The sequence below is a fragment of the Tympanuchus pallidicinctus genome, unplaced genomic scaffold (assembly GCF_026119805.1).
Source record: "Tympanuchus pallidicinctus isolate F22 unplaced genomic scaffold, pur_lepc_1.0 scaffold3, whole genome shotgun sequence".
Taxonomy (NCBI): Eukaryota; Metazoa; Chordata; class Aves; order Galliformes; family Phasianidae; genus Tympanuchus; species Tympanuchus pallidicinctus.
This window is the reverse complement of record NW_026294747.1, coordinates 103,938,956-103,965,778: the sequence shown is the minus strand read 5'-3', so window position 1 is coordinate 103,965,778 and position 26,823 is coordinate 103,938,956. Positions and strand designations below refer to the sequence as shown.

General features: G+C 39.4%; 1 protein-coding gene across 1 annotated transcript in view; it reads left to right on the top strand.

The window, feature by feature from the left end:
- EPDR1 (ependymin related 1) overlaps window positions 1-26,621 on the top strand; it is a 30,660-nt gene extending 4,039 nt beyond the window's left edge. Inside the window, 2 exon segments of the mRNA XM_052692317.1 lie at window positions 20,915-21,123; window positions 24,306-26,621. Coding sequence (XP_052548277.1) covers window positions 20,915-21,123; window positions 24,306-24,496 — 400 coding nt within the window. The 3' untranslated portion in view covers window positions 24,497-26,621.
- The last annotated feature ends 202 nt before the right edge of the window (window positions 26,622-26,823 follow it).

Genomic DNA, 26,823 nt, shown 5'->3' with positions numbered 1-26,823 from the left:
ACACATGAGGATTGGTGCTCAGCTAGGATGGAGGAAGGCATGAGGTGGGGACAGAGCCAGAAAACACATCAGTATTGTTTGAGGGCCGAGCTGTTACATGCTGTATTCACAGTGTTTCACCTTTAGCTTCCATACTGCTTTTTGCAGAGTGATTTTCAGAGGAGGAATAGTTTGGCATATAAAAAATGTGGAGGGGATGAAAATTTTTCCATGATATCAGCAAATCACTTGTAGGAAGGAAATTAATTTCTCTCTTCTGTTCTGTGGACCGTGTGCATTTATTGTACACTGCCCAGCAAATTGGGATACTTTTGTAATTGAGACTGCAATGCTTTGTTTTCTTAATAACACAACTGCAGAGTAGGAAAAAAAAAAAAGAAACAAAACAAAAAACAGACCAGAGGTATGTTTGTTTAAAAACAGATGCATGGTGGCATTTCTTCAGTTTTTAAGGTTATTGCAGAAGGCAAGCACAGTTTTGAACAGAATTGACTCACTTGGCTGCAGAAGCAACAGAGTGACAGGGCTGTGTGTAGAGAAATGCATCCTTTGTTCCTGCAGGCTGTTAGCATGCATGTGCCAATCCTGTCCTTGACTGGAGAGAAGCACCATCTGATCAGGTGAAATGCAAGAGAGTCTTTCTGGAGAAAAGATGATAACTTTTCCAAGTAAACAGCATGTGAGCACGTGCGTCTGACTTATCTCAAACTCACTCTGAGTTGCTTTAGGATATGTGATTGTAAAGGAAAAAACGGTGGTGTGTGACCCATTAAAATCATATAATCCATCCGTTCTGTGGTCATTATGGTGACTCAACAGGCTAAGCATTGACCTATGCCGAGCGACTGCAGATTTGTTTCCCAGACTTGGTTTTGGGAGTGGTTTCTGCAGCTTAACGTTTAGGGGAATGACATACGGTCATGGGTAAAACTTTCAAAATTGGCCAAGGGACTCGGGAACCCAAACCCCATTTTTTAAGATTATGTAGAGTGTGCAAACTTAAGAGACCCTTAATTTGCAGTGGAACAAAGAACTGAGATTTCAGCAGTTTCTCTATATCTAATGTGCATTCTTGGGATCTAAAATGCTTCATAAGCTGCTGTGTATGTAAGCCGCTTTTGAGAATAAGAGCTAAGGGAGGATATTCGAACCTAAGTTTCCTTGTGTCCCACAGAATCCAAATTCTTTCAGGTGCCCACTGCTGGTGATGGGTGCAAATCTGGATAAAGGATCATGGCTACTTCTGTTGATGAGAGGCAAAAACCATTTTGTTTTCTAAGTTCCCAGTGCTGTCAGCCCCACTGTTCATTGTTGCAGTTGTGCTGAGTGGGAAGAGATGAAAGCGCCATTTGGAGGCGAAGGTTGAATGTCTTCAGATGTTGAGCTGCAGTGCTAACAAACAAGCGGACTGTATCAGAAGAAGCCGGGGGCTGTTGCCTTAGCAGTGATTTTGCTGTCTGCTGTTTTATGCTTTTGATAATTTCCTTGGACTGTAACATCTTTGTCAGAGTTGTATGAGAAGAAAAGAAAAAAACAAGGGAAAGCAAGTTTGAATAAAGCAATTCCACTGCTTGAGATGGTACATTTGGTGCAGTGTAGTGTTCTCAAAACCCCTGTTTGTCCTCTGTACTGTGGAGCTGTTTCATATACTACCAAAACACATCACCGACACCAGCTGCAAAAAATAAACTGCAATCCAGGATCCAGAACCCTTTAAAACTGGAAAGAAAAAGATAGGCAATGTCCAGTGATCTCAAACTGATAATCTGCCAGGGTTCTGGTCAGTGTGTTTAGAAACCATGCGCTGCCAAACGTTCAGTGGGGTTGTTGCCACCTATCAGTAACAAATACAGTTGACTGGATGTTCTTAAAAAAGCAGTTTATCATTGTGAGGTTTTATTTTTCTAATAAACACTGTTAAATGATGGCCACTGGCACAGTACTGCTGTTGATACTAGCAGATGTTGGCCTACATCCTTATTATTCATCTGAACTCTTTAAAGTTAGGGGAGGGGATGCATCCTTCCTTTTATCATATCATAACGTGTGTTTGCAGTGTCCAGGACATGGCTGCTTTTGTAGTGTTAGACATGACAGAAAAAGCTTTAACCTAAATCAATTACATATTGATTTATATTGACAACATTATATATACATATTTCTGCAACTTGAAACAGAGGAGCAGATTGCAATCCGTTCAAATTAAGGGTCTGGGTCTCCTGAGTGTAGAAGGACCAAAAAGTTAAAAACTGTGTGCAGGAGTTTGGTCCGGTATGAAGTGGCTGGTGCACGATCCCAGGAGCAGGTGGTAGGAGCTGCTGCTGCTTCTGTGAATTTAGAGAGAGCTGTAGGACCCTACAACACACTGAATATTTTGGACTCATAGTTTATCTTCCGTGTACAGCGGAAATGTATTTCCTTAAAAAAAGAGAAGGGTTTTGACTGTGACAGCTGCATGTGTTACAATCTAAGAGATGCTGAAAAGCTGAACAGTTTGGGTTAATGGGCAGAAGATCTTTTCGTGACTTCTTGCTTGCTTTTGTAACACAGAGCTGCAAGCTTAGTGAAGTCAATGAGAACTTCCTTTGGCACAAGGATCACGTCCTGGAGCTTTACGTTAGACACACATTTGTAACATGCGTGGGATGGGAGATGTATAGAAGAAACAAATTTGTCTGTTTCCAAATCAAACTCAGCCTCAGTTCCTGAGGTTGATCCCCACTGCCAACAACGAAACCATCGTTCAATCTCTAGTCCTGTTGATGACAGCAATGGTAAAACTGTGGTGGACAGCTTTCAATGTTGTGTCATCTGAGTGCAGTGGGAAGATGTGGTGATAAAACCTGTGCCTCTGAATCCGGTCCACTTCCTCTGCCAGAGCTTCCAAGGATAAATTTTGGTAGGTGATTGCCAGTTAGAGGAGAGGAAGTGTTTGGGGGGGAGGCAGGATGTTTTAATAAAGTACAAAATGCTTTCTCCCTTTTTTTTTTTTTAATCTTCCCCACATTTTATTTTGCAATCCATTTGTTTGCTAACAAACTTAATGCTCATGCTGTAGCTGTGATTGTTTAGCATTGCTATTGATTTGTTCACGTGATGAGAATCTGTGAGAATCTCTGGCTCCAGCTAGAGATCTGATTTGTTTCACATATCGACAGTTTAGTCCATTAGTAATTGCATAGGGCAGGTTTTTCATCTGGAGTGTGTTTTCACAGACAGGTCAGAGGAATGGTAGCAATTTATGCTTTTATTTGTAGTCCAGGTCATGAGTTGCTGGGAAATTGCAAAGTCGGATTGATATCTTCCCATCCTCTCCACTCTGCTGTGGGCTGATCATTCACTTTCACAGGATATGACAATTCAATCGCAGAAGGCACAGCGGCATCGCTAATAATACTCAGTCATCCAGGAAAAGTGTTGAACACGCTTCTCTCTCATGTGATATGCAGGAAGGTTAAATATAAAGGAGTGCGAGCAAAGAAAAATGTGTCACGCTTCCCAGTTGTAGGAAAGATCAGGAATAAGGGGTGTGTGAATTGATGTGTACGTTTAGGAGCTGATTCAGTGTTAGAAAGGGACTGTTGGCAATACAGTGACGAACACGATAGAAAACAGGTTAGAAATTCTGAGCTCTAACTATGATTAATGCTTGGGGCCTGATAGTTTTTTTATTCTTACATTAAGGACAAGGTTCTCTTCTCAAGCCAGGTTCTTCAGCATCAAATCAATGTAAGGGTCTGGGGAGAGAATCTTCTCTCTAGCCTCTCACCCTCATGCTGCTCAACTCCACAGCCTTCTTCAGATGACCTTCAGCTTGATTTGCAAGGAATCACATGCCTGCAGCTTGCTGAGTTCTCTCTCTCAAGGTATTTTTGCCTGTTGCTCTTCTTTACTTGAAGGGGAAATAATTTTTCTTCGGGGTGTCTTTAAGGTATGGTATAGTGCCTGGCGTGCTGGGGAGGTGTGAAGTCCTCATGGAACAGAGCCACATTGTGCAACATTCTGGCTCTCCTAGAATGAGGAGCATTATGCCTGCACAGCATTGCATAACCTGAGCATAACACTGGGCAGTGAAACCTCTCCTCGCCACTGCCAAGCAGACCTGTTTATTTCAGTTGTTTTTGTTTACTGCCACATTTTTAAGGTCCTGTGGGAGACGCATGTATGTTGAGAGCAGAGTTTAGGTTCCATAGGAAACTTTGTCCTCCCACGGCTGTTTTCCCAGTAGTGTGGTTGCTTTCTGATATCTGAGAGCCACAGGTCAAGGACAGGGTTTTCTGCCAGGAGTTCTTTCCCATGCATGAAAGAACAGAAGGCTCAACATGTGAGACAATCCTTGTGTACAGCAGCGTATCGCCTGCCAGAGTTGGTACCTGTTATACTTCCATACGCAGGAGCAAATTAGGGGTTTCCAACAGCAGCACAACTGTCCTTGTCCAAAAAAATAAGTTGTGACAAGTGGTACTAAGAAAGAATCAGTTGTTTCCATCTGAACGTGTTTTCATGTTTTTGTAAATGTAGATCCTTGACAAACATTTATTTGAGAATCAACTTAATCACTTTTTGAAGGTTATGTGCACATATCTGGCTTTGTGTCTCTCTTGATTATTAAAAGACGCATCCCTTGTGCCACAGAAAGTAAACAAGGTAATGGTAATTTTTGCAATTCTTGTTTTTACTCTGATAATTTTATTAGCTGTGTTCATATGGTCAATAAGACTTGCTTCTGTAGCTTAGCAATGGGCATATTTCTGCTGTTTTAGATTTTGTTTTCTAATTCTCATGACTTTCTGAATTTCTGACATCAGAACATGAATTTGGCAGGCACTTTCTTTTTGTACAGTACTCATACTGTAGTCATTACAATTTTTCAATCACTGACTATTAAGATTTCACATGCCTCAGGATCTACATAGCTGTTCATTCCATGAAAGCCTATTTAATCCCTTTCATGAAATGAAATTTACCCTCACGGTCTAGCATGGTCTAGAATGTGTTTTGTGAGCCAAATCCAGCCCAGAGGGACTCCCAGCTCAATAGTTCCATGCTGCTGTGATCGTTTTCTGACACTACTGTATTGGAAAAGTAATGCAAAAGTCACCATAAAGGTGTGTGGATGCACACTAGATGTGTATAGCATGCTTCTCTTGCATATGGAACAACTCAGAATTTAGTAATCTTTTGATAATAATTTGTCTGTCAAAAAAACTTGGAGACTTTAGCAATTAAGACAATCTGGATTATTAGATGCTGTGGATATACTCATACCAAACCAGTCTAAATCTGGAGCTTTCTGGATATGTCTTTAAATAAAAATGTGTTTCCAAACTTAATAGAAAAGTTTGCCCCAACTCTTATGTCCCCAAAGAGCCATCTAAAGGCCACAGGATACATAAGAACACCAAGGTTTTAGAACTATGGAAGAGTGGTAATCACCTTGATTGCTGCCTGCTGTTGGATCTTTGGAACTTCTAACCCAGTGCAACAATTTCCATCTAGCTTTGCTGCAGTTGAAACTGTGTTTTAATGTGAAATAGTCCTTAAGTTCGTTAAACTTCATTGTCCTTCTGAGCTGGAAGGTAACCTTGCATGCTTACTGGATATTTTATTTTCTACATGTATTATGTATCCAGAGGACACTGTGACATTGTGACTGAAGGCAAAACCATGCAGACGACCAGAATTGCAACATGCACTGCAGTGTCACATATTGAGGCTACTTATGATGAACCTTGTTTCTTTACCCCATTAAAAAACGAACAACAACAAAATCCACTGTGATAAAGCTCTGCAGAAGTGACCTTTAGGTCACTTGAATAGTTCAGAAGTGATGCATCCAGAAATGGCTTTGCTTGTTGGTTGACTTCTTGTGTACTAAAATGCTTCTGGGAATCTGCATCTTTATAGCTACTGCCAAGTATTATTTCATGTTTTTTAGTACGTGTTCAAAACACACTGTCAACATCTTCCATAAAGTTAACATTAAAGAAGTGAAAGTTGTATGGTATCTGTAACAAATCCCCTCAGTTGACTATTGCAAACAAACTGTTTTCTAATTGATTTTTTTTATTTATTTAAGAATTAATTTTCCTTAAGGCTTTAATGAGGTAAAAAAAAGGAAAGTTCCCTCAAACCAGTATTGCAGAACAGTACTATTTAGCAGTAGGATAAAGGAGAAAAACCTCTGCTTTTGTCCTGCTCTGTTCTTATTCTGTGACTGGGACCAGTTGTAGAGCAGAAATGCTGTGAGACCCTTAGAGCAGGGTTTCATCTGATGTTGCCCATATCTGTTAGATCTGCTACTGCCATGCTTAACAAGCAGTTTGGTGTCCTCCTGTCATTTCTTTATGGGAGTTCAGGGTAAGGTTGCTACTTCATCTGAAAATCAGGTGGCTCAGCAGGTGAGAGTGTTCCTAAACATGTGGTGCACTTGCATTTGCATTTGCTATTTTTTGGCAGGAGTTTTGGTGAAACCCTGCCCAGGAAGGTTGGTGCTAGGTTTATACTAGGTTTATATTGTTATAGCGCCTCAAGAGCTGGGAGTTTCACAGGATCATACAATTACAGAATGGTTTGGGTTGAAATGGACCTTAAAACTCATCCAATTCCAACTCCCTGTCTCCCCCTACACCACGTTGCCCAGGGCCTCATCCAACCTGGTCTTGAATACAGCCAGGACTGGGGCATCCACAGCTTCTGTGGGCAGCCTGTTCTCTTTAAGTAGTCTGTCTGCATGGATACCTTGTTGTTTCAGAAAGGAATGCTTCTGAGAGGGAATGGCTAGGTTATCCAGTAGTTTTCAGAGCCTTGTTGGCAGTGCTAAAGACTTCTAAACAATTGTATGGTTCACAGAGTTGATGCAATGAGTGCAGCAAAGTAAGGTCTCATTTTTTATTCTTTCAGTATCTCCTACAACCATTTGCAACTGTGGTTTTATCATATTCAGATACTTCTTTTTTTTGCCAGGAAACTTATGATTCTACCATACTGCTAGGCAGCCAGCACTGGAAAGTTTATTCATGCTATGCAGTTATGGTAATTCTCAGAGGATGTTTATTATTTGGAAAAGGGAGTTCCATACAGGATGAGGAATTCTTACTACAATTAGTTCTCAAATTAATGTATCACCGCTTTATGAGATCCAGATTTCTTGGCCTGCATCTTCTGTACAAGAATCTCATATCTTTATTCTTGTCAGTGGTGGCATCAGGGGACTAAGAAGTCTCTATTTATCATGTCAAATACCTGTACACATAAACACAGAAGAATCTGCAAAGTGAGACCAGTTTGTTACCTTGCCTTTCTCAGGAAAGAGTGAAGATTGGGTAAGGTGCTTGATAAAGTGTGGAGGTGTGGTGGCTACTCTACTTTTTACAGAGGAAAAGATTGTAGGAGACAACAAAAAGGGGCAAGGGCAGGAGAGAGGAGTCAGCCTTAAGTTTATTTTTCTTGAAGAGTGAAAATGCAACATCAAACTACCTCAGCATAGCAGAAAAGGAAGGATTTGCCATTTTATTAACTTGCTCTCCTGGGCCACCTGTCTCCAAACCCAAGTGTAAGCATCTAGATTGTGATTCTCTATAGATTTCTGTGTATTCTTTGGATTTTCTCACAGTTCTGGTTTGCTACAGAACTTTTAAGAGTAGAGGTTTTCACAAATATACCTCTTACACAAGGTATTTTAAGTTTGTAAGTCCTTACTGTAAAGTAATCTAGTTTTTGGGGGAGAAAACAATTACACAGAGGTGAAGGCAGAATTGGATGTAATTCATCACATTCAGGGTACCCACTGTGTAGTCAAGCAAGGTCCAAGAGACACACAGTGGAAGGAAGGCACAAGCTGCTAATGGAGGCACCACCAGGTGTTGGTGCTGTGTCTGCTCAGCTGAGCCTTAGAGAATGTATTCATAGTGGCTCAGCTGGGAGGATCTCAACATTTATTGCTGTTTGGAATCCTAACATTTGTCTGAAACACAGCTTGGTTTGCTGAATGTCCTTCTTCTGAAAGAGTGGAAAAAGTCACTTAGAAAAGCATGTATGTCTCTGCAGGGTAGGCATTGTAACTGAGATGCTTATGTGCTGTAGCAGTAGTAACTACATTGTTCAGTATGTTCAGTGTCTTCTGGGTTATTTCTTTTACCATGGAAGTATTCTTCAGATTTCCAAAATTCTCGTTCCTCATTGGCCTAATGAATGATCTGCTGATTGCAGTTTATAGCTGCAGTTATAAGCAGTCTGCTCTTGGTGATTTATCCTCCAGAAGATTTGAGTGCGGTTTGGACTGTGAAAATCCATAGATAGCTTTTGCATTTTAGCAAATGTCATTTAAAATCTTAAGAAAGCAGGAGAACAGTATACATGTGATGTTTGCTGAGAATTGTATGTAATATCTGAACGAGTATCAAATACATAGCCAAAATTTTGTGTAAGTCATTATTAGCTGAGCTGTTTATGTAGAAATGAAGCTTGTTGCAGCTAATCTTAGCAGACTGGATACCACCACATTCATTCTGCCTTGTGATATGCCTGCAGTTTAGAAGGCTGAGGGTCCATCAACAGTGCTAACACCATACGGAGAACACAGTTATTTGTATTTTTAAAACAGGAGTTATTTTATAATAGTATTTATAAAAGCTGTAGTAATGGTAAAGGAAGCTTGTTTTTATATAGCTCAAAGAAAACTGTGGCTCCATGCCAGCATAATACAATACGCATGATGCTGGGCTGTGTGTTGGGAAAACACCCCAAAATGAGGCAGATGTACCTGTTTGCTAAAGACTTCAGTGTGTATTCGTGTCAGATACTAAATGGTAAACCTATTTCTGTCATGTTTTACTCAGCATGAGTAGTCTAAACATGTTCAATATGTCTAGTGACCTTTCCCTGAGTCATGGAAAACTTTCAGCAGTGCCAGTGCTGTATATTTATACCGATATTATTTACAGGTCTTGTCCTTCTTGCTATTGGTTCTTAGAACTGCCCCTGAATGAAAAATAAATATGGCAGGTTTTTAATACAATTAAAATGGCTATAGACTTTCTTAAAAATAAGAATGTATTCTTAGCTGCTCTTACTTTAGCTGATTGCTTTGTCTTCTGGAATTGTTGTTTCTATGATGAACTGACTGATAATCTGCAAATTTTCTGTCAGTATGCTGATGGTACCCTCAAGCAAGTACTCAACAGTTTGAAGAGAAGGGTTCTGGAATGCATGTTCATCTATTAAATATTTATATATTTGTAATCCAGTTGATTTTAGAACATCCTGAGCCCTGTCTGCGTAGAGCACCTTGGTAGGTTGTCATTTTCAGCATTATGTTTAAAGGTAGATCATTATGTTGTTCTGTTGTGTTTTTTTTCGGGAGAACCCGCCACTGATTCTCACTCCTGTAATTTCCTTTCTGTTGTCCTTAAGTACCACTTCCCTAAGATATTGTTCAGAGGAAGCTTAAGATTGATAGGATAAAACAAATCAAATCAAGCTGTTCTATGTGTCTACCTCTGAGTGCTTTGTGGCCACCAGTTCCTTTTTTGTTTCTTGCAGTGCATCATGGATATTGCTTACGGTCTCTACAAGTAAAACATGTGATAACTGCTGGAAGCTCCTCACGTAAGGTAGAGAAATTGCAGCTGTAATAATGAGAAGCACAATAACTCAATAGAGAACAATAAAATAAATCAATAATAAATAATAAGTAATAAATAAGTAAACCGACAGTTCTGTGATGATGAGTTTTAACAAGTAGTTTGGACTTTTCATTATTCCTTCTGAATTCTAAGCATGCACCACTTGAATCTTGTCTCCTCAGACCTGATTTTAGACAGTTTGTGCAGGTCTTTTGACTCATCCAGTCACTGGAAACAATGAGATGGTGAAGTCAGGATTAATTGTAAAAGCGCAGAGAGATCATAGAATCATACAGTCCTTACAGTTGGAAGGGGCTTTATCATCTAGTCCAACTCTGTTCTGATGAACAGGGACATTCACAGTAAGATTAGATTGCTGAGAGGCTGCTGCAGCCTGGCTTTGGGTGTCTCCAGGGATGGGGCTTCCACCACGTCTCTGGGCAAACTGTTCCAGTGCCTCACCACCCTCACTATAAAATACTTTTTCCTTATATCAAACCTAAATCTACCCTCCTTAAGTTTGAAACCATTTCACCCTGTTCTATCACCACATAACCAGCTAAAGAGTTTGTCTCCTTTCTTATAACCCCTGTTCAGGTACTGAAATGCCACTATCAAATTACCTCAGAGCCTTCTCTTCTCCAGGCTGAACCACTTCAGCTATCTTAGCCTGTTCTTGCAGGGGAGGTGTTCCATTCCTTGGATCACTTTTGTGGACCTCCTCTGTATGGTCTCCAACAGGTCTATGACTCTCGTGCTGAAGACTCCACATCTGGATGCAGTACTCCAAGTGAGGCGTCAGCAGCGCAGAGTAGAGAGGCAGGATTCCTCGACTTGCTGGCCATGCTTCTTTTCATATGGATATGGTTGGTTTTTTGTCTGCACGGGCACATTGCTGACTGATGTCCAGCTTGCCATCCACCAGTGCCGCCAGGTCCTTTTTGTCAGGACTGTGTTCTATCCTTTCTTCTCTCAGCTTGTATAGGTAGTGGGGATTGCTGTGAACCAGGCGCAAGACCTTTACTTGGATTTGTTGAACCTCATGAGGTTCTCCTGGGTCTGCTGCTCAAGCCTGTCTCAGTCCCTCTGGATGGCACCCTGTCCCTTGGGCTTGTTGCCTGCATTCCACAGCTTTGTGTCATCTGCAAACTTGCTGAAGTGCACTCCACTCATCACTGATCTCAGTCCAGACATTGAGTCATTGCCCACCACTCTCTGGGTTCAGTGCTGCAGCCAGTTCTTTGTCCATCAAAAGTCCGCCCATCAAATCCATATCATACCTGTCTCTACTTCCACTGCCTGTGCATCTTCTTTGTGATGGGGATCATCAGTTTGCACAGAGAAACTGTGGATGCCCCGTCCTTGGGAGTGTTCAAGGCCAGGCTGAAAGAGGCCCAGGGGAACCTAATCTACTGGGAGGTATCCCTACCATTGCAGGGGGGTTCATTTAGATGATCTTTAAAGGTCCTTTCCAAATCAAACCATTCTGGCATTCTATCCCCAGGCTCACTGTGAAATAAGAGTGGAAGCTCTATCCTCTGCAGAAACCCAGCAGAGAGGATGGGCAATCACTATCACTGCTTTTGGGAAGACTCAGAAAATTTTCACCTAAGTTTTTTCAGTACTTCTGGGTAGGCAGCAGGATCCAAGTCAGTCACACAACTGACAATATCAGAACTTAGTGACGAAACTCGCCTGTTACCAGAAGAAGGAAGCAGCCATCAGTGTTCTAAGATCAGCTACATATAAGGCTGAGAAGGTCTCTGAGTTGCCATAAAACCTGTTCCTCCTTACTGGAGAAGGAAAGCCTCATTCAGAATGTCTGTGACCCCTGCTTTTCTTAACACTTCTCATAAAATTTGCAACTTAGGAAGACACAGAAACCTTTTCTTTGCAACACCTGCGCTTACAGAATATCTCAACTCTCTAAACTTCACATTATGTACTGAGCAAGCTTACCGTGTCATACTGTAATCTTGGTTTTACAGACTAAACAAGCCCAGGTTTTTCACAGGTCATCTTCTTTAAACATCACATTGTTCCTGCTGTTCTCTGGACTCTATCCAGTCTGTTTATCTGTTCCCTTACATGGCATCCAAAACAAGGAGCATTACCACTCTGACCTCATCAGGGCTAATAAATGTTCTCCCATGTCTTGCATCTGATGCTGCTGTTAATAGGTCTAAGAATGAGATTTACTTTTTGGCAGCAGGTCTGTATCCTGATTTATCTTTAGTCCGTCATCTACAGGACTCACAGATGCTCTTGTTCAAAGCTACTGACCAAGCAGTTATTCCACTTTATCTTTGTGAATTTGTCTAGTCCTCGTCCTTTTTACAGCTTGCACATGGTGATGCTGATCATAATTTTTTGTGTACATTCCAGCTGATCAAGATGATCTGGATAAATCTGATCTTCTTTAATCTACTTGAGACTCTTTCTAACTGTTTCACTGGTGAAGTACAGTTTTCATGAAAAAAGCCAGTAATGACTGAAACCAGGCCTAGGATGGATCTGTTTTGGAGGAGGGAGGTATTTCCATTTTAAATGGCTTCTCAGTATTGACACTGAAAGCTTTTAGCTATTTTCCTTTCCCACAATAAAGCATTTTGTGGATTGGAAGTTTCTTCATTATATAATGGGAAAGAACTAAAGTCATTATGTGCTTATGGAGATGTGGGCAGAAGAGTGGGTAAATGTAAGACACTACTCAACAAATAGTCGAGAGTTTCAATCCTCTGCTTTTAACTTTCTAATCACAACATGTTCCTTATAATCAGGGCTGCACTCTGCTGTCTTCCTGCTTACATCTGCGTGTCATTCCCCAGCCTTAAATCTGTTAAGGCATGTTGTCCTTCAATGTCTGAAGTGAAGGTACTTCTGATTGACCCAGCACTATAAACTAACCTTTCTAAATCATCGCCATTTATTGTACCACAGGTCGTCAGATACGTGTTCAAAATGTCATTTGCATTATAGCCATGGAGCAATTAATAGTTATCTCTAATTCTGTGTTTTCTCTCATGCAGGCATTTCTTTCTTTGCCATGATTCTTTTATTTCCCACACATCAGTTAACTTCACCTGGACTTTTCAGGCACACAACTCTTTGTATTAGAATCCAGTCACTAATTTATGTGCTCAGCAAACTGTATTATTTTTTATTTAGAGCTGTTGAAGGAAAAAGACCTGCACAAAGAATTATGGATGAAACAAAGAAGTTATTTTTACGTTGGAGGTGGGGAGGGAGAATGAAGTGCAGTGCCAGAACTTCAGGTTGCATTTATTTTCAGTGAAGTGAATCTCCATCTTCCACTAATTCTTATTTAAAAATAAACTATACTCAGATCTTTGGATAAAGATGTTAGAAAACTAAAGTGTACTTAACTTTCAAACTGTGTTGTCTGATTATCCTAGCTGGCCTGACTTCCAAAATCCCTTGAAAATAGATCTAGTGTTTTTATTTTTATTTTTTTTTACATTGGACAGATATCTGAAAGGCCTGAATCATCCCTTTTAAGGAAATCATTGCAGATGGAAGATGGAAATCATTACATCCTGGGGAAGTAATCTGGTACAAGTGAACATCCTCACAAGTTTTTCCAGGGAATGTTCCACCATGAAGTAAGAGTTTGCTCTATCAGCAGAGACCTACTCACTATCTGTTGAAAAGGGCAATCTGTTCTTCAAACTTCTTTATTATTTTTATCCAGGAGTTCATACTGAAGAGCAGCTAACTGGCCAAGTATGTGGGTGATGGAATTTACAATCTAAGTGCGGAGTAGCATAGCTCTCTTGGATTTCATGTGTTCCCTGTTCATAATATCTGAAGATCCTTTTCTGTTTGTTTGTGGAAGTTAAGATACATATACATATACATGCCCATTCCAGCTGCAAAGATGATGTTTATTTTTCATTATTCCTTTATTCAAAAATAAATGTCTTTAAGGGGGAGATTGTTTAAGTTTATTTATTTGTGATTCTGGACCTTATTCTGTTATGTCTTCCTTATGTGTAGAATAGATACTATCATATAGGGGCAGAGCTAAAATCCAGATTAATATGCTGTCATCTCTAAGCCTGATTCAGAAGAAAGTGTAATAACTCCAGATAAATCTCACAATTACAGGTAAAATTCAGAACAGGAACACAGGTATGTCTTTTCCATATCCTTTTTCTTTTGGGAATTACTCTAAATTATTGTAAGCATGACTTTTCTGGCTATCTCCACATGTTTAAATTCTGCTTACTTTTTTTTGTATTTTATGTTTTTCCAAGCTCAGGGAGTGCCTTAACATAGTTGCATGTTCAAAAGAACATTTTACGTCTCAGTTCTTAGCATCTGTTCCTTCAATTGAATTATTTACTTCCCTTCTGTGTATAATGCAGTGGGAATGAAAAGCATAATAAATAAATAAACAGTAATGTACCTGTCATTTCCCTCCTTGCCATTCTGTGCTTTCTGAGGTCTTTAATACTTATTGAGATGAGAGTCCTGGCCTTGCTCGTTCTTTTTGGTTCTTCTCTAAGCTCTGCTGTGACTGCCAAGTAAACTTTAGTATCATTGACTTGCTCAGTGCAGCAAGTCTTCACTAGCCTCTTTACAAACCCAGAACAAGAAAATAATCTTTGACCTCAACTATATTTTGATATTATACAGCTCTGCTGGGATATACAGTATTCTGTAGGAGGTGATTCCACTGATTCATTGAAAAGCATTATGGTTTTCTGACTGCATCTTTCAATCCTAATGTTTTGAGCTATGCTGTTTACTGAGGGGCTCCAGTTCACAAGCATACCATTACTTACAGAAATGTAGAAGTCCTTTCCGTTAAGGACGGTGCATATTTTAGCATATTTTAACAAAACACAGCTCCCTTAAACACAATACTTCATTGTTTTCCTGGCTGTTGACTTAGGTTGGAATGCGTGGTACTCGAGGCTGCCACTTGATGGACCAGGTTGTTTATTACAGAACGTCAAATAGCCAAAAAGAGACAGCCAGGGGAAGAACACTTTTTGCTGAATAACTTAATTTCCCTTACTATTTGCCAAGTAGCTAATCTAATTTATGGGGAAAAAAACCAAAAACAATTAAAAGAATAAGATATTGCATCATTTTTACAGAGTTTTTTAATTAAAGTCAATGAAATATGTAATCTTTCAGTTAATGAAGCTCTGACTTTCCAGCTTCTGTTTCCTGTTTTTACGACTTTCCCACTAAATGAACTTCAAAATTAATAGGGTTTAACCTGCCTGATTCTCTCTGTTTCAGAAACTGGTAATGTTGTCAGAGTTCCTCACATACCATGCTAGTTGGACACCTGATACAGAGGGCTTGGTCATCTGGAAAATTAAAAAAGGGCTTTTACAATCTGTGAACGATTTAAGTCAGCCTAAAAAATACTGCTTCTACACAGCATCAGATTACATTTGCTGTCACATGTATTTGCACAATACTATATTTGTACAATATACCATAGTCCAGCATCACTGCCAAACATGTGAGATCAAATATGGTAAATTACTGTTGTTCTTGAGGTCTGATACACCAAAAGAAAAACACAAGTCTGAAATTACCGAAACTTCATGGGAAAGAGGAAAGGAGTTCCCAGAAATATACTGAGAAACGAATGCTTCTCAGTTTTGAAATGAGATATCCAGAGCTTTCCAGAAGCAGATGAATGTTCTTGACCTGAAGAGTGTTTATCAACTGTCTGAATGTCTGCTTAGCAGCTTTGCTCCCTTGAAAATGTTCTTAATCTGAGAAGGAGAGAAGATGAGTTTTTATAGTCATCTTTCTAGTGGGTGTCTCCATTCACTTGCTGCATCTTTCCTCAACATCAAGTCTGGTATTGATAGGATCATTTTATGGGCTATGTTATCAAAAGAGTATAAGATAACTCTAAAATTACAAAGGTACCAGTGTGTGTACAGAAGAAGAAAGGATTTGTTTAGAGTGGTTTTAGTAGAATTTCCTCTAGTTAGAAATATTTCTGACTTCTTTCACAGTGTTTAATAATGCCCTTTTACAAATAGAGCTGGCAAAGAATGAAATAATACTACAATGGCAGACAGATGTTCCAAGCTTTCGGTTAATCTCAAACAATAAGGCAAAGTTAGCTTTGAAGTAATTGCAGAAAGCTCAACTTGATACCTTAAATATCAAATGCTGTTCCCTGCTGAGCAATACAATAGTTCCAATAGAAATAATACATAACATTTTGCTTTCATTTTTTCCAATTGCTTTATAATAATTACTGAGTACTCTGAAGTTCTGACTAATGTGAGTGGAAGTTCTTGGGATACAATGGCTGCAGCTGGGAGAACTGAGTCAGCAGGTTAAAACCCTGGACGCATGAGACCACATGTCTTTGCAAGAAAGGAAAGTCTGATTTATGAGAGCCATTGTTCTGTTGTTTTGGGGGCAGGAGTTGTGTTTTTGTTCTTTGTTAATACAAAGCCTAGCACAAGTGGTTCTTGATCTCTGATTAGTGACTCCTTGGCGTTACGGCAATCAAAAAACAAATAACAAGAACGGAATCTCAGGGCTCCCATACTGTTAAGTTACTTGTCCAAAGCCGCAGAGCAAAGTGATATCAGCCAAATTTTAAGCACAAGGAATTTCTTTCACCCCATCTCAACCTCAAACCTCTATTTTGTTTCTCTTTAGCAAGTAACCCTGTCTGAAGTGTTCTGCGCATCCCATAGGCTTTGGCCTTGCTGCTGCCAGCACTTCTGTTCCCCTAGCTCATACAAAGGTTGCTTGGCTGCTCCTTCTTTCTAGGCTTGGCAACTGGGAGACAGCTATGCAGGTGGAGAAGTGGTGAGGATGTGTTGGACTGAACGCTGCCTGATGTAGCCACAGCCACATCAGCTGCCACAGCACCTTTGTGGCAGCACACGAAGCGAAGCAGCATGGTTTTGAGTCTCGTGACCTTTTTCTTACTAGTAGTAAGTATTTAAGTATTCAATTAAAAAGTGAATTTGTTGTGTTGGATTGCATTCATAACGTGCAGTTCGATGATCCATTCAAGATACAAGTTATTAGATAAGTTCATTGGTCTGTTCCCTAGAAAAGGACTTTCCTCAAGTCAGGAGAGCAGGATACTGAGCACAGCGTGTATCCAACCTACTTTTAGCAAAGTCAGTGGGATTGTTTGCATAAGATGTGGTCCAATGTTAAGAAATTATTTAATGTATAGGAGCAAGAAACGTGTATGTCTTAATGTCTTGGAATTTATCCATTTTCAGGCCCAGACAAAGAGAGTGTTAACAACAACAAGAGTCCCATTAGGCGCATAGTGTGCAAAGGGTGTGAGGCGTGGGACAGAGTGGTACAGAACAGAGTAGTACAGAATAGGACAGGAAAGAAAGGAAATAGTCTCAGTTGGACAAATAAAGTAACTTATCCAAGTAACTTCTGCAAATCTGCCGGATTGTGCCATGTGAGGGGGTTATGGCTTTCTTGAAATTAAAGTTTAAGGAATGAAATTGTTACAAAAATAAAATAAGGAGTGGGCACAGGCTACAAATATGTTACTTCTTTAGGAAAAAAAAAAAGAAAAAAAACTAATTAAAAATAATTTCCTCCTCTTTTTCTTTGCCAAGCCTTATTTTCAGGAGTTCAGGTTATTTTCCTTCAAGCAGCCAGTGAAATCTCAGGCACCTAAAGCAAATAGAGGCAGTACACTTAGGACTTGGCTGTTGCAGAAAAAAAGAGGAAATGATTTTTAAATATTTTGTTTTAAAATATGCTAGATTGTAATTTTTATATCCACACACATTTTACTATTAACTTTGGCTGGTGAATGGTTCCCTTCATAAAACAACAGCTTAACCCTTCACTTTTCATGTGCAGTTAAACTTAGATCCTGTGTAAACTTGTGTTTCTGTGCTCACTATTTTCAGGACACACACGTGGAGCAATTCTATTTAAAATTTAGATGTGAGGTACATCTAAGTTGATTAGTGGCAGTACAGATAAGTTCACCTGCTTATCCTTATTCACACGAGTAAAGCCACACTCTGTGGTTCTCATCTTGTCCGTGCTCCGCTATTCATGCCAGTAGTGCATCAAATCATATCTTTGGTATTTGTGCCATAGTTGTTCTCTCTGCCTCTCCAGGAAGCAGAAATGTGGGTGGTGGAGCCTCTTGCTCTGCAGAATGTATGCTACAGAGATGTTTGGTGATGAGCTGCATTTGTTTGCATTTTTCAAATTCTTGTTTTCATTGTTGCTGTTTCGAAATGCACACGTTGCCATCTGCATGTAGAGGGCAAAGTCAAGAAAGCAGACTTCTCTGGATTATGAGCTTCTGCAATCATTTAGATGATCCTACTGAAGTCACAGTGGCTATTTATGTGCTAGAAATTCAATGTTATGCATTTGTTAGACTGAGGTTTGAACTCCTGTTTCGTTTGAGTAAAGGTGGTGGCACGTGTCCCTCACGCAAGGATGTCAACTCTTGGGTTTTAATATATAGAACATAAGATACTTCCGTGAAACTACTTACGAAAGAAACAATAGAGAAACAGAAATAATGAAAAAAGTATTGTTAAAAATGCACATAAAATTGCTGTGGGAAATAAGTTTTAATTGAGGACTTAAAGGAAAAAAAAGAAATGAAAGCATATACATTTTATTCCCAATACCACTTAATTAATGTATACATTTTTGTTGTTTCACAAAACAACTATATTATCACTCGGGTATCTCGGGTATTGTTAGTCTCATCAGCCTTATTCTGCTTTCTTGAGAGTGGCTGGGCAGCCAGCTGAACAGTGGTTGAGACATTAGAGCCTGATTACAAACAACAGTAAGTGTATGTTGGTTTTCTTGTGACTATTCTCTGGTCTGAGTATGAGGCAAAAGTTACAGATGTGGTTACTTGAAAACAGGCTTGGATATATATGAGGAACTAAGTGATTCATCAGTAGATCATCACGTATCTGCAACTTTGACTAAGATGATGGCAGATGAGCTTAGGCTCGTATGAGCTTTCTGTCATGGTTATCACAAAAACAGGAATATTTTATTAAGATTTAGGCAGAAGAATGGTTTACCACAAGGAAGCTAATAAACAATCAGCCTCTGTGTGAATCTTGTTAATGTGCCCGCTGACTTACTTCCTCACAGAAAGCTGAATAAGCTGCTTTTCATGTGCAGAGTTGGGCATAAGCTGTATGCCCCAGCTTATCTCATGTCAACTTGGTTCGCTTATTTTCTTCATTGCTTTCAGATTGGCTAATGCCATTTAGCTTGCCCATGTTTCCACACACAGCTGCATAAGTGATCCTGCTTGTATCATAAGAAACGATGCCTCAGAATGTTGCTAAGATGCTTTTCAGCATTGCTGAAGATGATCAGAGGCTGGAGCACCTCCCCTGCACAGACAGGCTGAGAGAGCTGGGGCTCTCAGCCTGGACAAGAGAAGGCTCCAGGGACACCTTATAGTGGCCTTTCATTACCTGAAGGAACATTTCATTACCTACAGGAAAGCTGGGGAGGGACTTTTTATAAGGGCATGTAGTGACAAGACAAGGGGGAATGGCTTTAAACTGGAAGAGTGTAGATTTAGACAACATATTAGAAAGAAATTCTTTACTCTAAGGGTGGTGAGACACTGGAGCAGGTTGCCCAGTGAGGTTATAGATGCCCCTTCCCTGGAAGCATTCAAGGCCAGGCTGGAATTGGGCTTTGAGCAACCTGGTCTAGTGGAAGGTGTCCCTGCCTATAGAAGGGGGGTTGCAACTACATGATCTTGAAGGTCCTTTCCAAACTAAACCATTCTATGATTCTGTGATTCTCTTATGCACTTCCCATATTGCAGCCTTTGAGTGATTTTGTGTCAGGAGTGGGTGAAGTAACTCTTATCTTAAATGGTTATATGGTACAGCAATTAACATTTTTATTGTTTTGATGTCAACTCTGTGTTATGTAAACTTTAAATCCCTCTAAAAAGATGGGGACAAGGAATTGCAAATGGAAGAACACACTATTACAGATGAGCAAGGTGAAGCTGTGCTAGGCAGTTAATGCTGTCCCTCTCTTTTCTTTAGAGTCACCGAATGACAGCATACTGTAGCCAAATACTTGAGCTGAGAAATTCACGGGATGCCCCTAATTATGAATTCACAGTTCTGGGCAGTTTAGAGTTTGGATCCCAACATTCCTTTGCCAAAGGTGCAGAGCTCTAAATTGCTCTAAATTGTGCTTTGAACAACATGTCATGTGATTGATAATGCTAAGCATACCAGAGAAGTTAGGCCCCTGGAATTTTTGGCTGTATATTCAATATCAGTTGATACCTGCAATAATTTCATCTCGGTTGGGATGTTATCACCTCCTTCTCATAGGTAGAGTCATAGCATTTGTGGTGGAAGCAACATCTTAAGTATGGACTACATGAAAATGTCCATGAAGAGGTTTCTTATCTACCCTGAAAGTAGAGCTTTGTCAGCTCTTAATCTAAGTACAGAAGATCAGTTTTAAATCCTTATTAACTATCCATTTTATTGATCTAACCTTCTGGCCTCTCCATTTCACTGATCTCCACACCTTTTCTTATGTCTGCCTCTTTTTTTAATTTCTTTTTGGTCTTCTGCTTTCTGCTGTCACTACTTCCTTGGATCTGGTAAATTGCTGAGATAAATTTTGCTAGTAGGAGGGAAAGCTCCTCAGGCCTGCATTTGGGACCATCTATTCTTGCTTCACCAGCATGTCTCACTGCACTACATGGATTTTCCATGGGGGAGCATCTTGGACAGTGGCAAATACCACATCTAATCAGCTCAGAGAAAGGGCTCTGCTATATTCATGGAGATTTGAATCTATTCAGTTTATGCAAAAGGTTTTGCAGAAGGCTTATAACTTAGCCAGTACGGGCAACTTGTTGTAAAAACTTCTCCCCTGCCAACTCCAAGTTTTTTCTCCAAAACATGGAGGCACTAGAGCTTTTTAATGAAAGTTATTAAAAAACAAAACAAAACTAGTAATAATAACATGTTTTTCTTTTGGTTGTTCTCAGAAAAGTTGTTCTGTTGTTCTCAGAAATGGCTGAGCCAGTTGAGCCTGATTTATTTATTTTGGAAAGAGTCAGCTGAGACAAACTTTCAGCATGGGAAGTTTCAGCCGAACTGGTTAGCCTTTTTCAAAGTTTGGCAGAGTCAAAAGCAAGTGAAAATGGTCTTAGACTGAGAAATCAAGGGCAAGTGTAGTTAATTGACAGTGCTCCTTGTTTAGTACAGAAGGCTATCAACATTAATCGTTGTTTTTGTTTGTTACAGATTCTTTGAGTATATACTGCTGTATAAAGATGCAGTGATGTTTCAGATTGAGCAAGTTACAAAGCTCTGCTCGAAGATTGCTCTGACTGAGCCTTGGGATCCGTACGATATCCCTGCCAATTCAACATTTGAAGATCAGTACTACATCGGGGGACCTGGAGATCAAATTATGGTACAGGAATGGTCTGACAGAAAACCAGCCAGGAAATGTACGTGCATGCTTTTGTTTAATCTTAATAATGATCATCTGCTACCTGGGGAAAAATAAAATTGTTCGTGTTTCACCACAGCCTTCCACGTTTCCATAAAGTTTGCAGGAAGGCACAATAAATATCTCCCCTGTACAGCGTATTGTTTTATTATCAGTGCATTTTATTAAGAAAATATTTTGTATCTCAGCAGGATCAAATACGCCTGAGGGATTTATTTGTATTTTATTCTGCATCATTCAGATTTTGGCATAGAACACCCTCATTTTTTGCCTGAATCCTGCAGCCTGGACGCAAAATTGATCTATAGAATAACAGTAATATATGTAGGTCACTCAGAAAGTAATGCCTCCTATTTATTTCCATGACAACTGCAATAGATACAAAGAGCACAACAGTACTGTTTGATAAAGCAAACTCTCAGCTAGAAAACACTTGTTTTTCAGTGTAGTCGCCACCATTAGCTATGCATTTTAACTAACACTGAATGAGAGCCTGCATGCCATGCGTGTAAAAATCTGCACCAGTGGAGGTGACCCCCTGTCACTGTTGTCACTGCTGAAATGCACCACCACCTCACTGTGCTGACATCCATTGTGTGCTCTTCATAAGTGGTCAACAAGTGCCAGCGAATGTCAATGGGTGCCATTTTTTCCACATGGAGGAATTCATTTACACAGGGCAACAAAATGTAACGGAATATTGGTGAGAAGATTTTCAATCTCTACTGCCATGCCACCAACATCTGCTTCTGACGTTATGGGCCAACATAATAAAATGGAAGGGAAAACTTTTGGAGCAGACTTCATAATTGGGAACACAAGCTAGTGTGTCTTTTCTTAAAGATATAACAGAAACAAAGCAGTTGTCCTACACACATAGAATACATGGCTGTGCAGTGATGGACATTGTTAGCACACACCAAAGTTGTGCTATTCCACAGCACTAGTAAGGAACATCTGCTCCAAAGGCTTAGTTCTGCATTTGGCTGGTGAACACCTGCATCATAAAGAAAGTAGGCTGAATTTTCCAAGGTACAGTATGTTAGATTTTAGATGCAAAGCAGTTTATTAGCACACTGGCTTCAGTTTTGTCTGTGGTTTAGTGATGACCCAGACAACTATAAAAATAATTTTAAAACCCCATGAAATTTATGGCATTATTCACCTACTGCCGTACTTAAGGTTATAGCCACCAAATATATGAGCTGATTGGGAATCTGAGCATTTAGCCAGAGGAAAATATATATTTTTTGAATAAAAGTAGAAATGAAATGAAGGGTAAGATCATTAGACCTCTGTAACTAGGTCGATGTATCTTCTGGTATTCTAGAAGTAACAATTTATCATTCACTCCAAGAATTTTGTTTTTCAGATCCAGTATTTTGTGAACTTTTATGGAACTTAATATCCTGATACCTTCAGTTAATGATGTGCGATTTTTATCCTGTAGTATTTTAAATTTCCAGTGCTTTTCTGTATATAATCATTCTGAAAAAATAGCCTTAAGTTTGTCTACTCATTCACCTTTCAGATAATACTTGATGGATTCCAGAAAGTACAATGCTGTTAAAGCTGTGAAGGTTTCAGTGGCCATGCAGAATACCTTGGTAGCATTATATGTTGCTTTATTTTTTCATTCAAAATGCTGATAAAAGACTTGCTGAGGAAAAGAATCCTCCGTTTGTGGATACTAAAAAGCAAACTCTCTCAGATTAAGACATTCTTGGTACATTACGATGTCCTGGAGAGATGTGTTCAAATACTGCTTGGTTTGCCACCCTTTTTTTTTTAGTTACTGTACGTGCATTTCATCTCGGAGTTTTTCTGTTTCCAATAATGCTGTTGTGGTACAGCATATGAAACAATACTGAAGGAACAGAAAATAAGTGTTTGATTGCTGCTGAGTGAGAGAAAATAAGCTTCCTTGAGACTGGAAAAAATTTTATACAGATGGTACTCAGAGGAAGCATGTTGTAACCTCATGACTTTCTGCTATAAAGAGATCTGAAGCACATGAAGTAATTGGATAAAGTGGTGTATGATGGAAGGAATAAATAGAGATCACAGAAGGGATGCATTAATCAAATACGTTTAAAACTGAGGTTTTAAAAGCGAATGGTGTTCAACAGAAACTGCTTTGATTGTACTAATGTCAGAAATAGTAGTGGTGATAACAGAGGACAAGGGTAGAAGAGAGTGACAGAATGACTCTTGAGATAAGCATTTTGTGGAATTAAACAGAAGTTAAAAAAAACGACATGCTCCATCACATACATGGAAGAGATCAGCATTAAGTATAGTCCAGCAGTAATGAGTGACCCAGTAGAAATGTCATTTCTGGTGTAAAGTCTCCATCGCAGCAGATGACAAACAACTAGTTGTGTAGGTGAGTGCAGGAATATGCACAGGAAGAAACTGGATGTCTCATTCATGCAGCTGTGGGAACTCTACTGTCTAAGATTGTGTCCAGGTCCAACGATGTGAAATGGACAAGTTTTCAGTAATCACACCTTTCAACTTGTTAAGACCAGAGTATAAGGTGGCATGTCCCTACACTACCCAAGTTGAAGGCATTCACCTCCTGAGAAGACAAATCCCTGAGCATTACAGTGCTTCACTGGTGAGGAGAATAAATGCTGACATAAAAGTAGCATGAAAGATGAGAAGAAAACAGATTTTTGCAAAACAACTAAATTTGGAACTAATTAGTAGTGACATTCTTTCAGAAGAGGTGCACTTGAAAGGCAACACACCAGTGCCAAGATTGTATCACAATTCAAAACGTGCTTGACACTAAGATGTTCAGGATTAAGATCACCATGGTTTCTAAATCAATACCAGTTTGTGGTACTTCTTGGTGTTGTCTTGTATCTTCTAATAGGGAATGCTGCCATGGTAAGCAGACTGCATAGGAACCTAGAGCTAATGTTGGCCTGCAGGATAACAAAAAGTCAACATTTTCCACTGCAAGTGATGTTTGATCTTCCAAAATTTCACCAGGTCTTCTGCTAAACAACTTCTCAGTTCTTCATTAAGGCTTTCAGAAAGATAGGGCCCCACAAAGAAATACGGATAGTCCCAGCCTATAGGTTTGGCCTGAGGGACGGCCGCTCCGATGTCAGTATAACACATTCCTTCATGCTTGTCATCTAAAGTAGTCAAATTTCTGCTTTGTTTCAGTGGAATCTTGGGTTGGCGTTTACACAGTCAAGGACTGTTACCCAGTACAGGAAACCTATACGAAGAACTACAGTGTGACAACCTCCACTCGCTTTTTTGATCTAAAGCTGGGTATTGCCGACCCCTCGGTGTTCACCCCACCCAGCACCTGCCAGACAGCCCAGCCAAGGAAGATGAAAGATGAATGCTGATTATGGACACTGGCTGCCCCGGGCAAACAAATATTAGCCAGGAGAATAGTTATTAATAGTCGACTGCTGACGTCTAACCTGATTTTTCAAGCTTATTGTTGCTCTTTTGGGAATTGTAAGTTTTCTCTTGAAAGAGAACATAAACATTTAACTGAGTAAAGTATGTAACACAAAAGATCTCTTTCATCACATTAATCTGTTCAGTGATGCAGTTGAAGTACCATATAGTTACCACTAAGATAATATTTATAAACACTATTTATTTAAACTGTGGCTGATTTTCCTTTTTGCAAAGGTTTCATTATTTATTTTCTCAAGAAAACAAAGCATAAGCAGACTGCAACAATGGTAATATAATGTAGGAAAAGCTAGATTTCGTTGTTGTTACTTCTGGAGACTTGAGTGGAAATGTCCTGCACAAGATCTCATCCCCGACCAAAAAATATTCCGTGTTAGACAGTGTGCATCGAAAGTATGGAAATTCATTCATTTGGTTTTGTTTTGCTTTGCTTTTGTTTTTTTTTCTTACTGCCCTTCAGAAACGCAGGAGTCTAATGTTTGAGCTGATTTTTTTTTCCTTTCTGCAAAGAAACAGAAGTAGTTCTATTCATGTAGTGCTAGCCAACATGCAAAATCTTTTATGTTTCTTAGGAGAAGGGCCTGAAAGTAAGGAGAGAGAGGGACACCTCAAAAAAGTAAGCCAAAGTTTTCTTGCATTTGCTACACTTTGCATGAAATATTCTAATAGGGTGCAATGAGACATTTTTTCTTGCCATATTTTACTTTAGCACTCTCATTTCAAGGCAATACTAATTTTAACCTATGCAAAGAGATTGAGAGGTACTGCACTCTAAAAGGCTTTAATGTTTTGTAACTATCTTCAAAAGTCTTTCTTTGCTCAAAGAGTATGGAAACACCAATATACTTCCAGGTAGATGTGGGATAGATACCTACTCTTGATATATAATTAGTAAAGGCTAAATCACTATTCAGATAGTGCCTGGCAATCCAGATATTGTGAAAGACCAAGTTGTGTGACAGATATGGGAAGATGGGAGGAGGAATCAAGGGAGGAAGAGGTTTGAGATGCCTTGTATAAGGGCTGGTTGGAAGGCACTGAGATCTAAGCAAAAATGACAATCTTGCTTTCTTTTGCACCTACTCCATTGATGCCTGCCATATTTGTTGTTTAGTTAGCATTTCAAACCTTGTCATCTTGACATCTTTTTCTCATGGGCAGAATGAAAAGTTTCAGTAAGGGAAATAAATAACCAAAAAAGGGCAAGTAATGCACATATTTTGCTTCTAAAAAAATATTCAAACTAAATCTGCATGTACCGTCAGGTCCTCAAAGCTGTGGAATGGTGATGGGTTTTGAGCTTTTACCAAATGAAATTAGTTAGCTTATACTTCTACATTTTATTTATTATTTGCAAACATATTTAAAGCCAGGTCACTGTCCTCTTACAGATATCAGGTAGCAGTTTATTCGCCTGGCTGAAAACAGTGATACTGGGAGGTTTGGTGTGGTTTTGGCAAAGCTATCAAGTTCTGTCGCTTCCTTAGTGGCTGTTGGACTCCTCCCCAGCCACAGATAGTTTGCTTTTCCAGGGTACCTTTTAGTGAACAGAAATGATCAAATTTGACAGTGATAGGAAGTCTTACATAAATAGGATACATAATTTACTGGCCAGTAGTATCATAGCATGACCAAAACCAAAGGCTTCCACTATCTGGAAGAGAGATGCTGGCCAGGCTTGTATTGCTTTGTATGCTCATAGCTTTTAGTACATAAGCAAGTGGTTCAGTGGTTATTTTCCTTTCACAGCTGTGGTCAGAATGGAATTTTATTTAGCCCTATGCCTAACAAAAGCATATACTCTAAAATTTAGGTTATTAATTAACATTTTTCTCTCAGATATGACCATTTAACTGAAAGAAAAAACAAAAGGTGTGGGGTTCCTTGAATTTAGGATTAATTTAGTCTGTACTTATCTTTTGTATGTGACAACCTAAATGCTAACTGCATATTGTTTTCATTAGGGCAGTGATTAATATGTATTTCTTAATGTGTGTTTCTTGCTGGAGTCTGGAAAATACAATAAATCTGGCTTGCAAACATGAAGCAGTGGTACTGTATTGTTTGGAATTACTTTGTTGTGGTAGAGCAGATAGCTGAGTAATCATTGCTTCTATTACGTTTTGCTGATGGTGATATATTTTCTAGCAATATCATTAAATGTTCCTTTAAACATGAATTGAAGTCTATTACACAGATATGCTATAAAAATCTTGCAGTGGCATCCAGGGCGATTTTGTATGGCTAA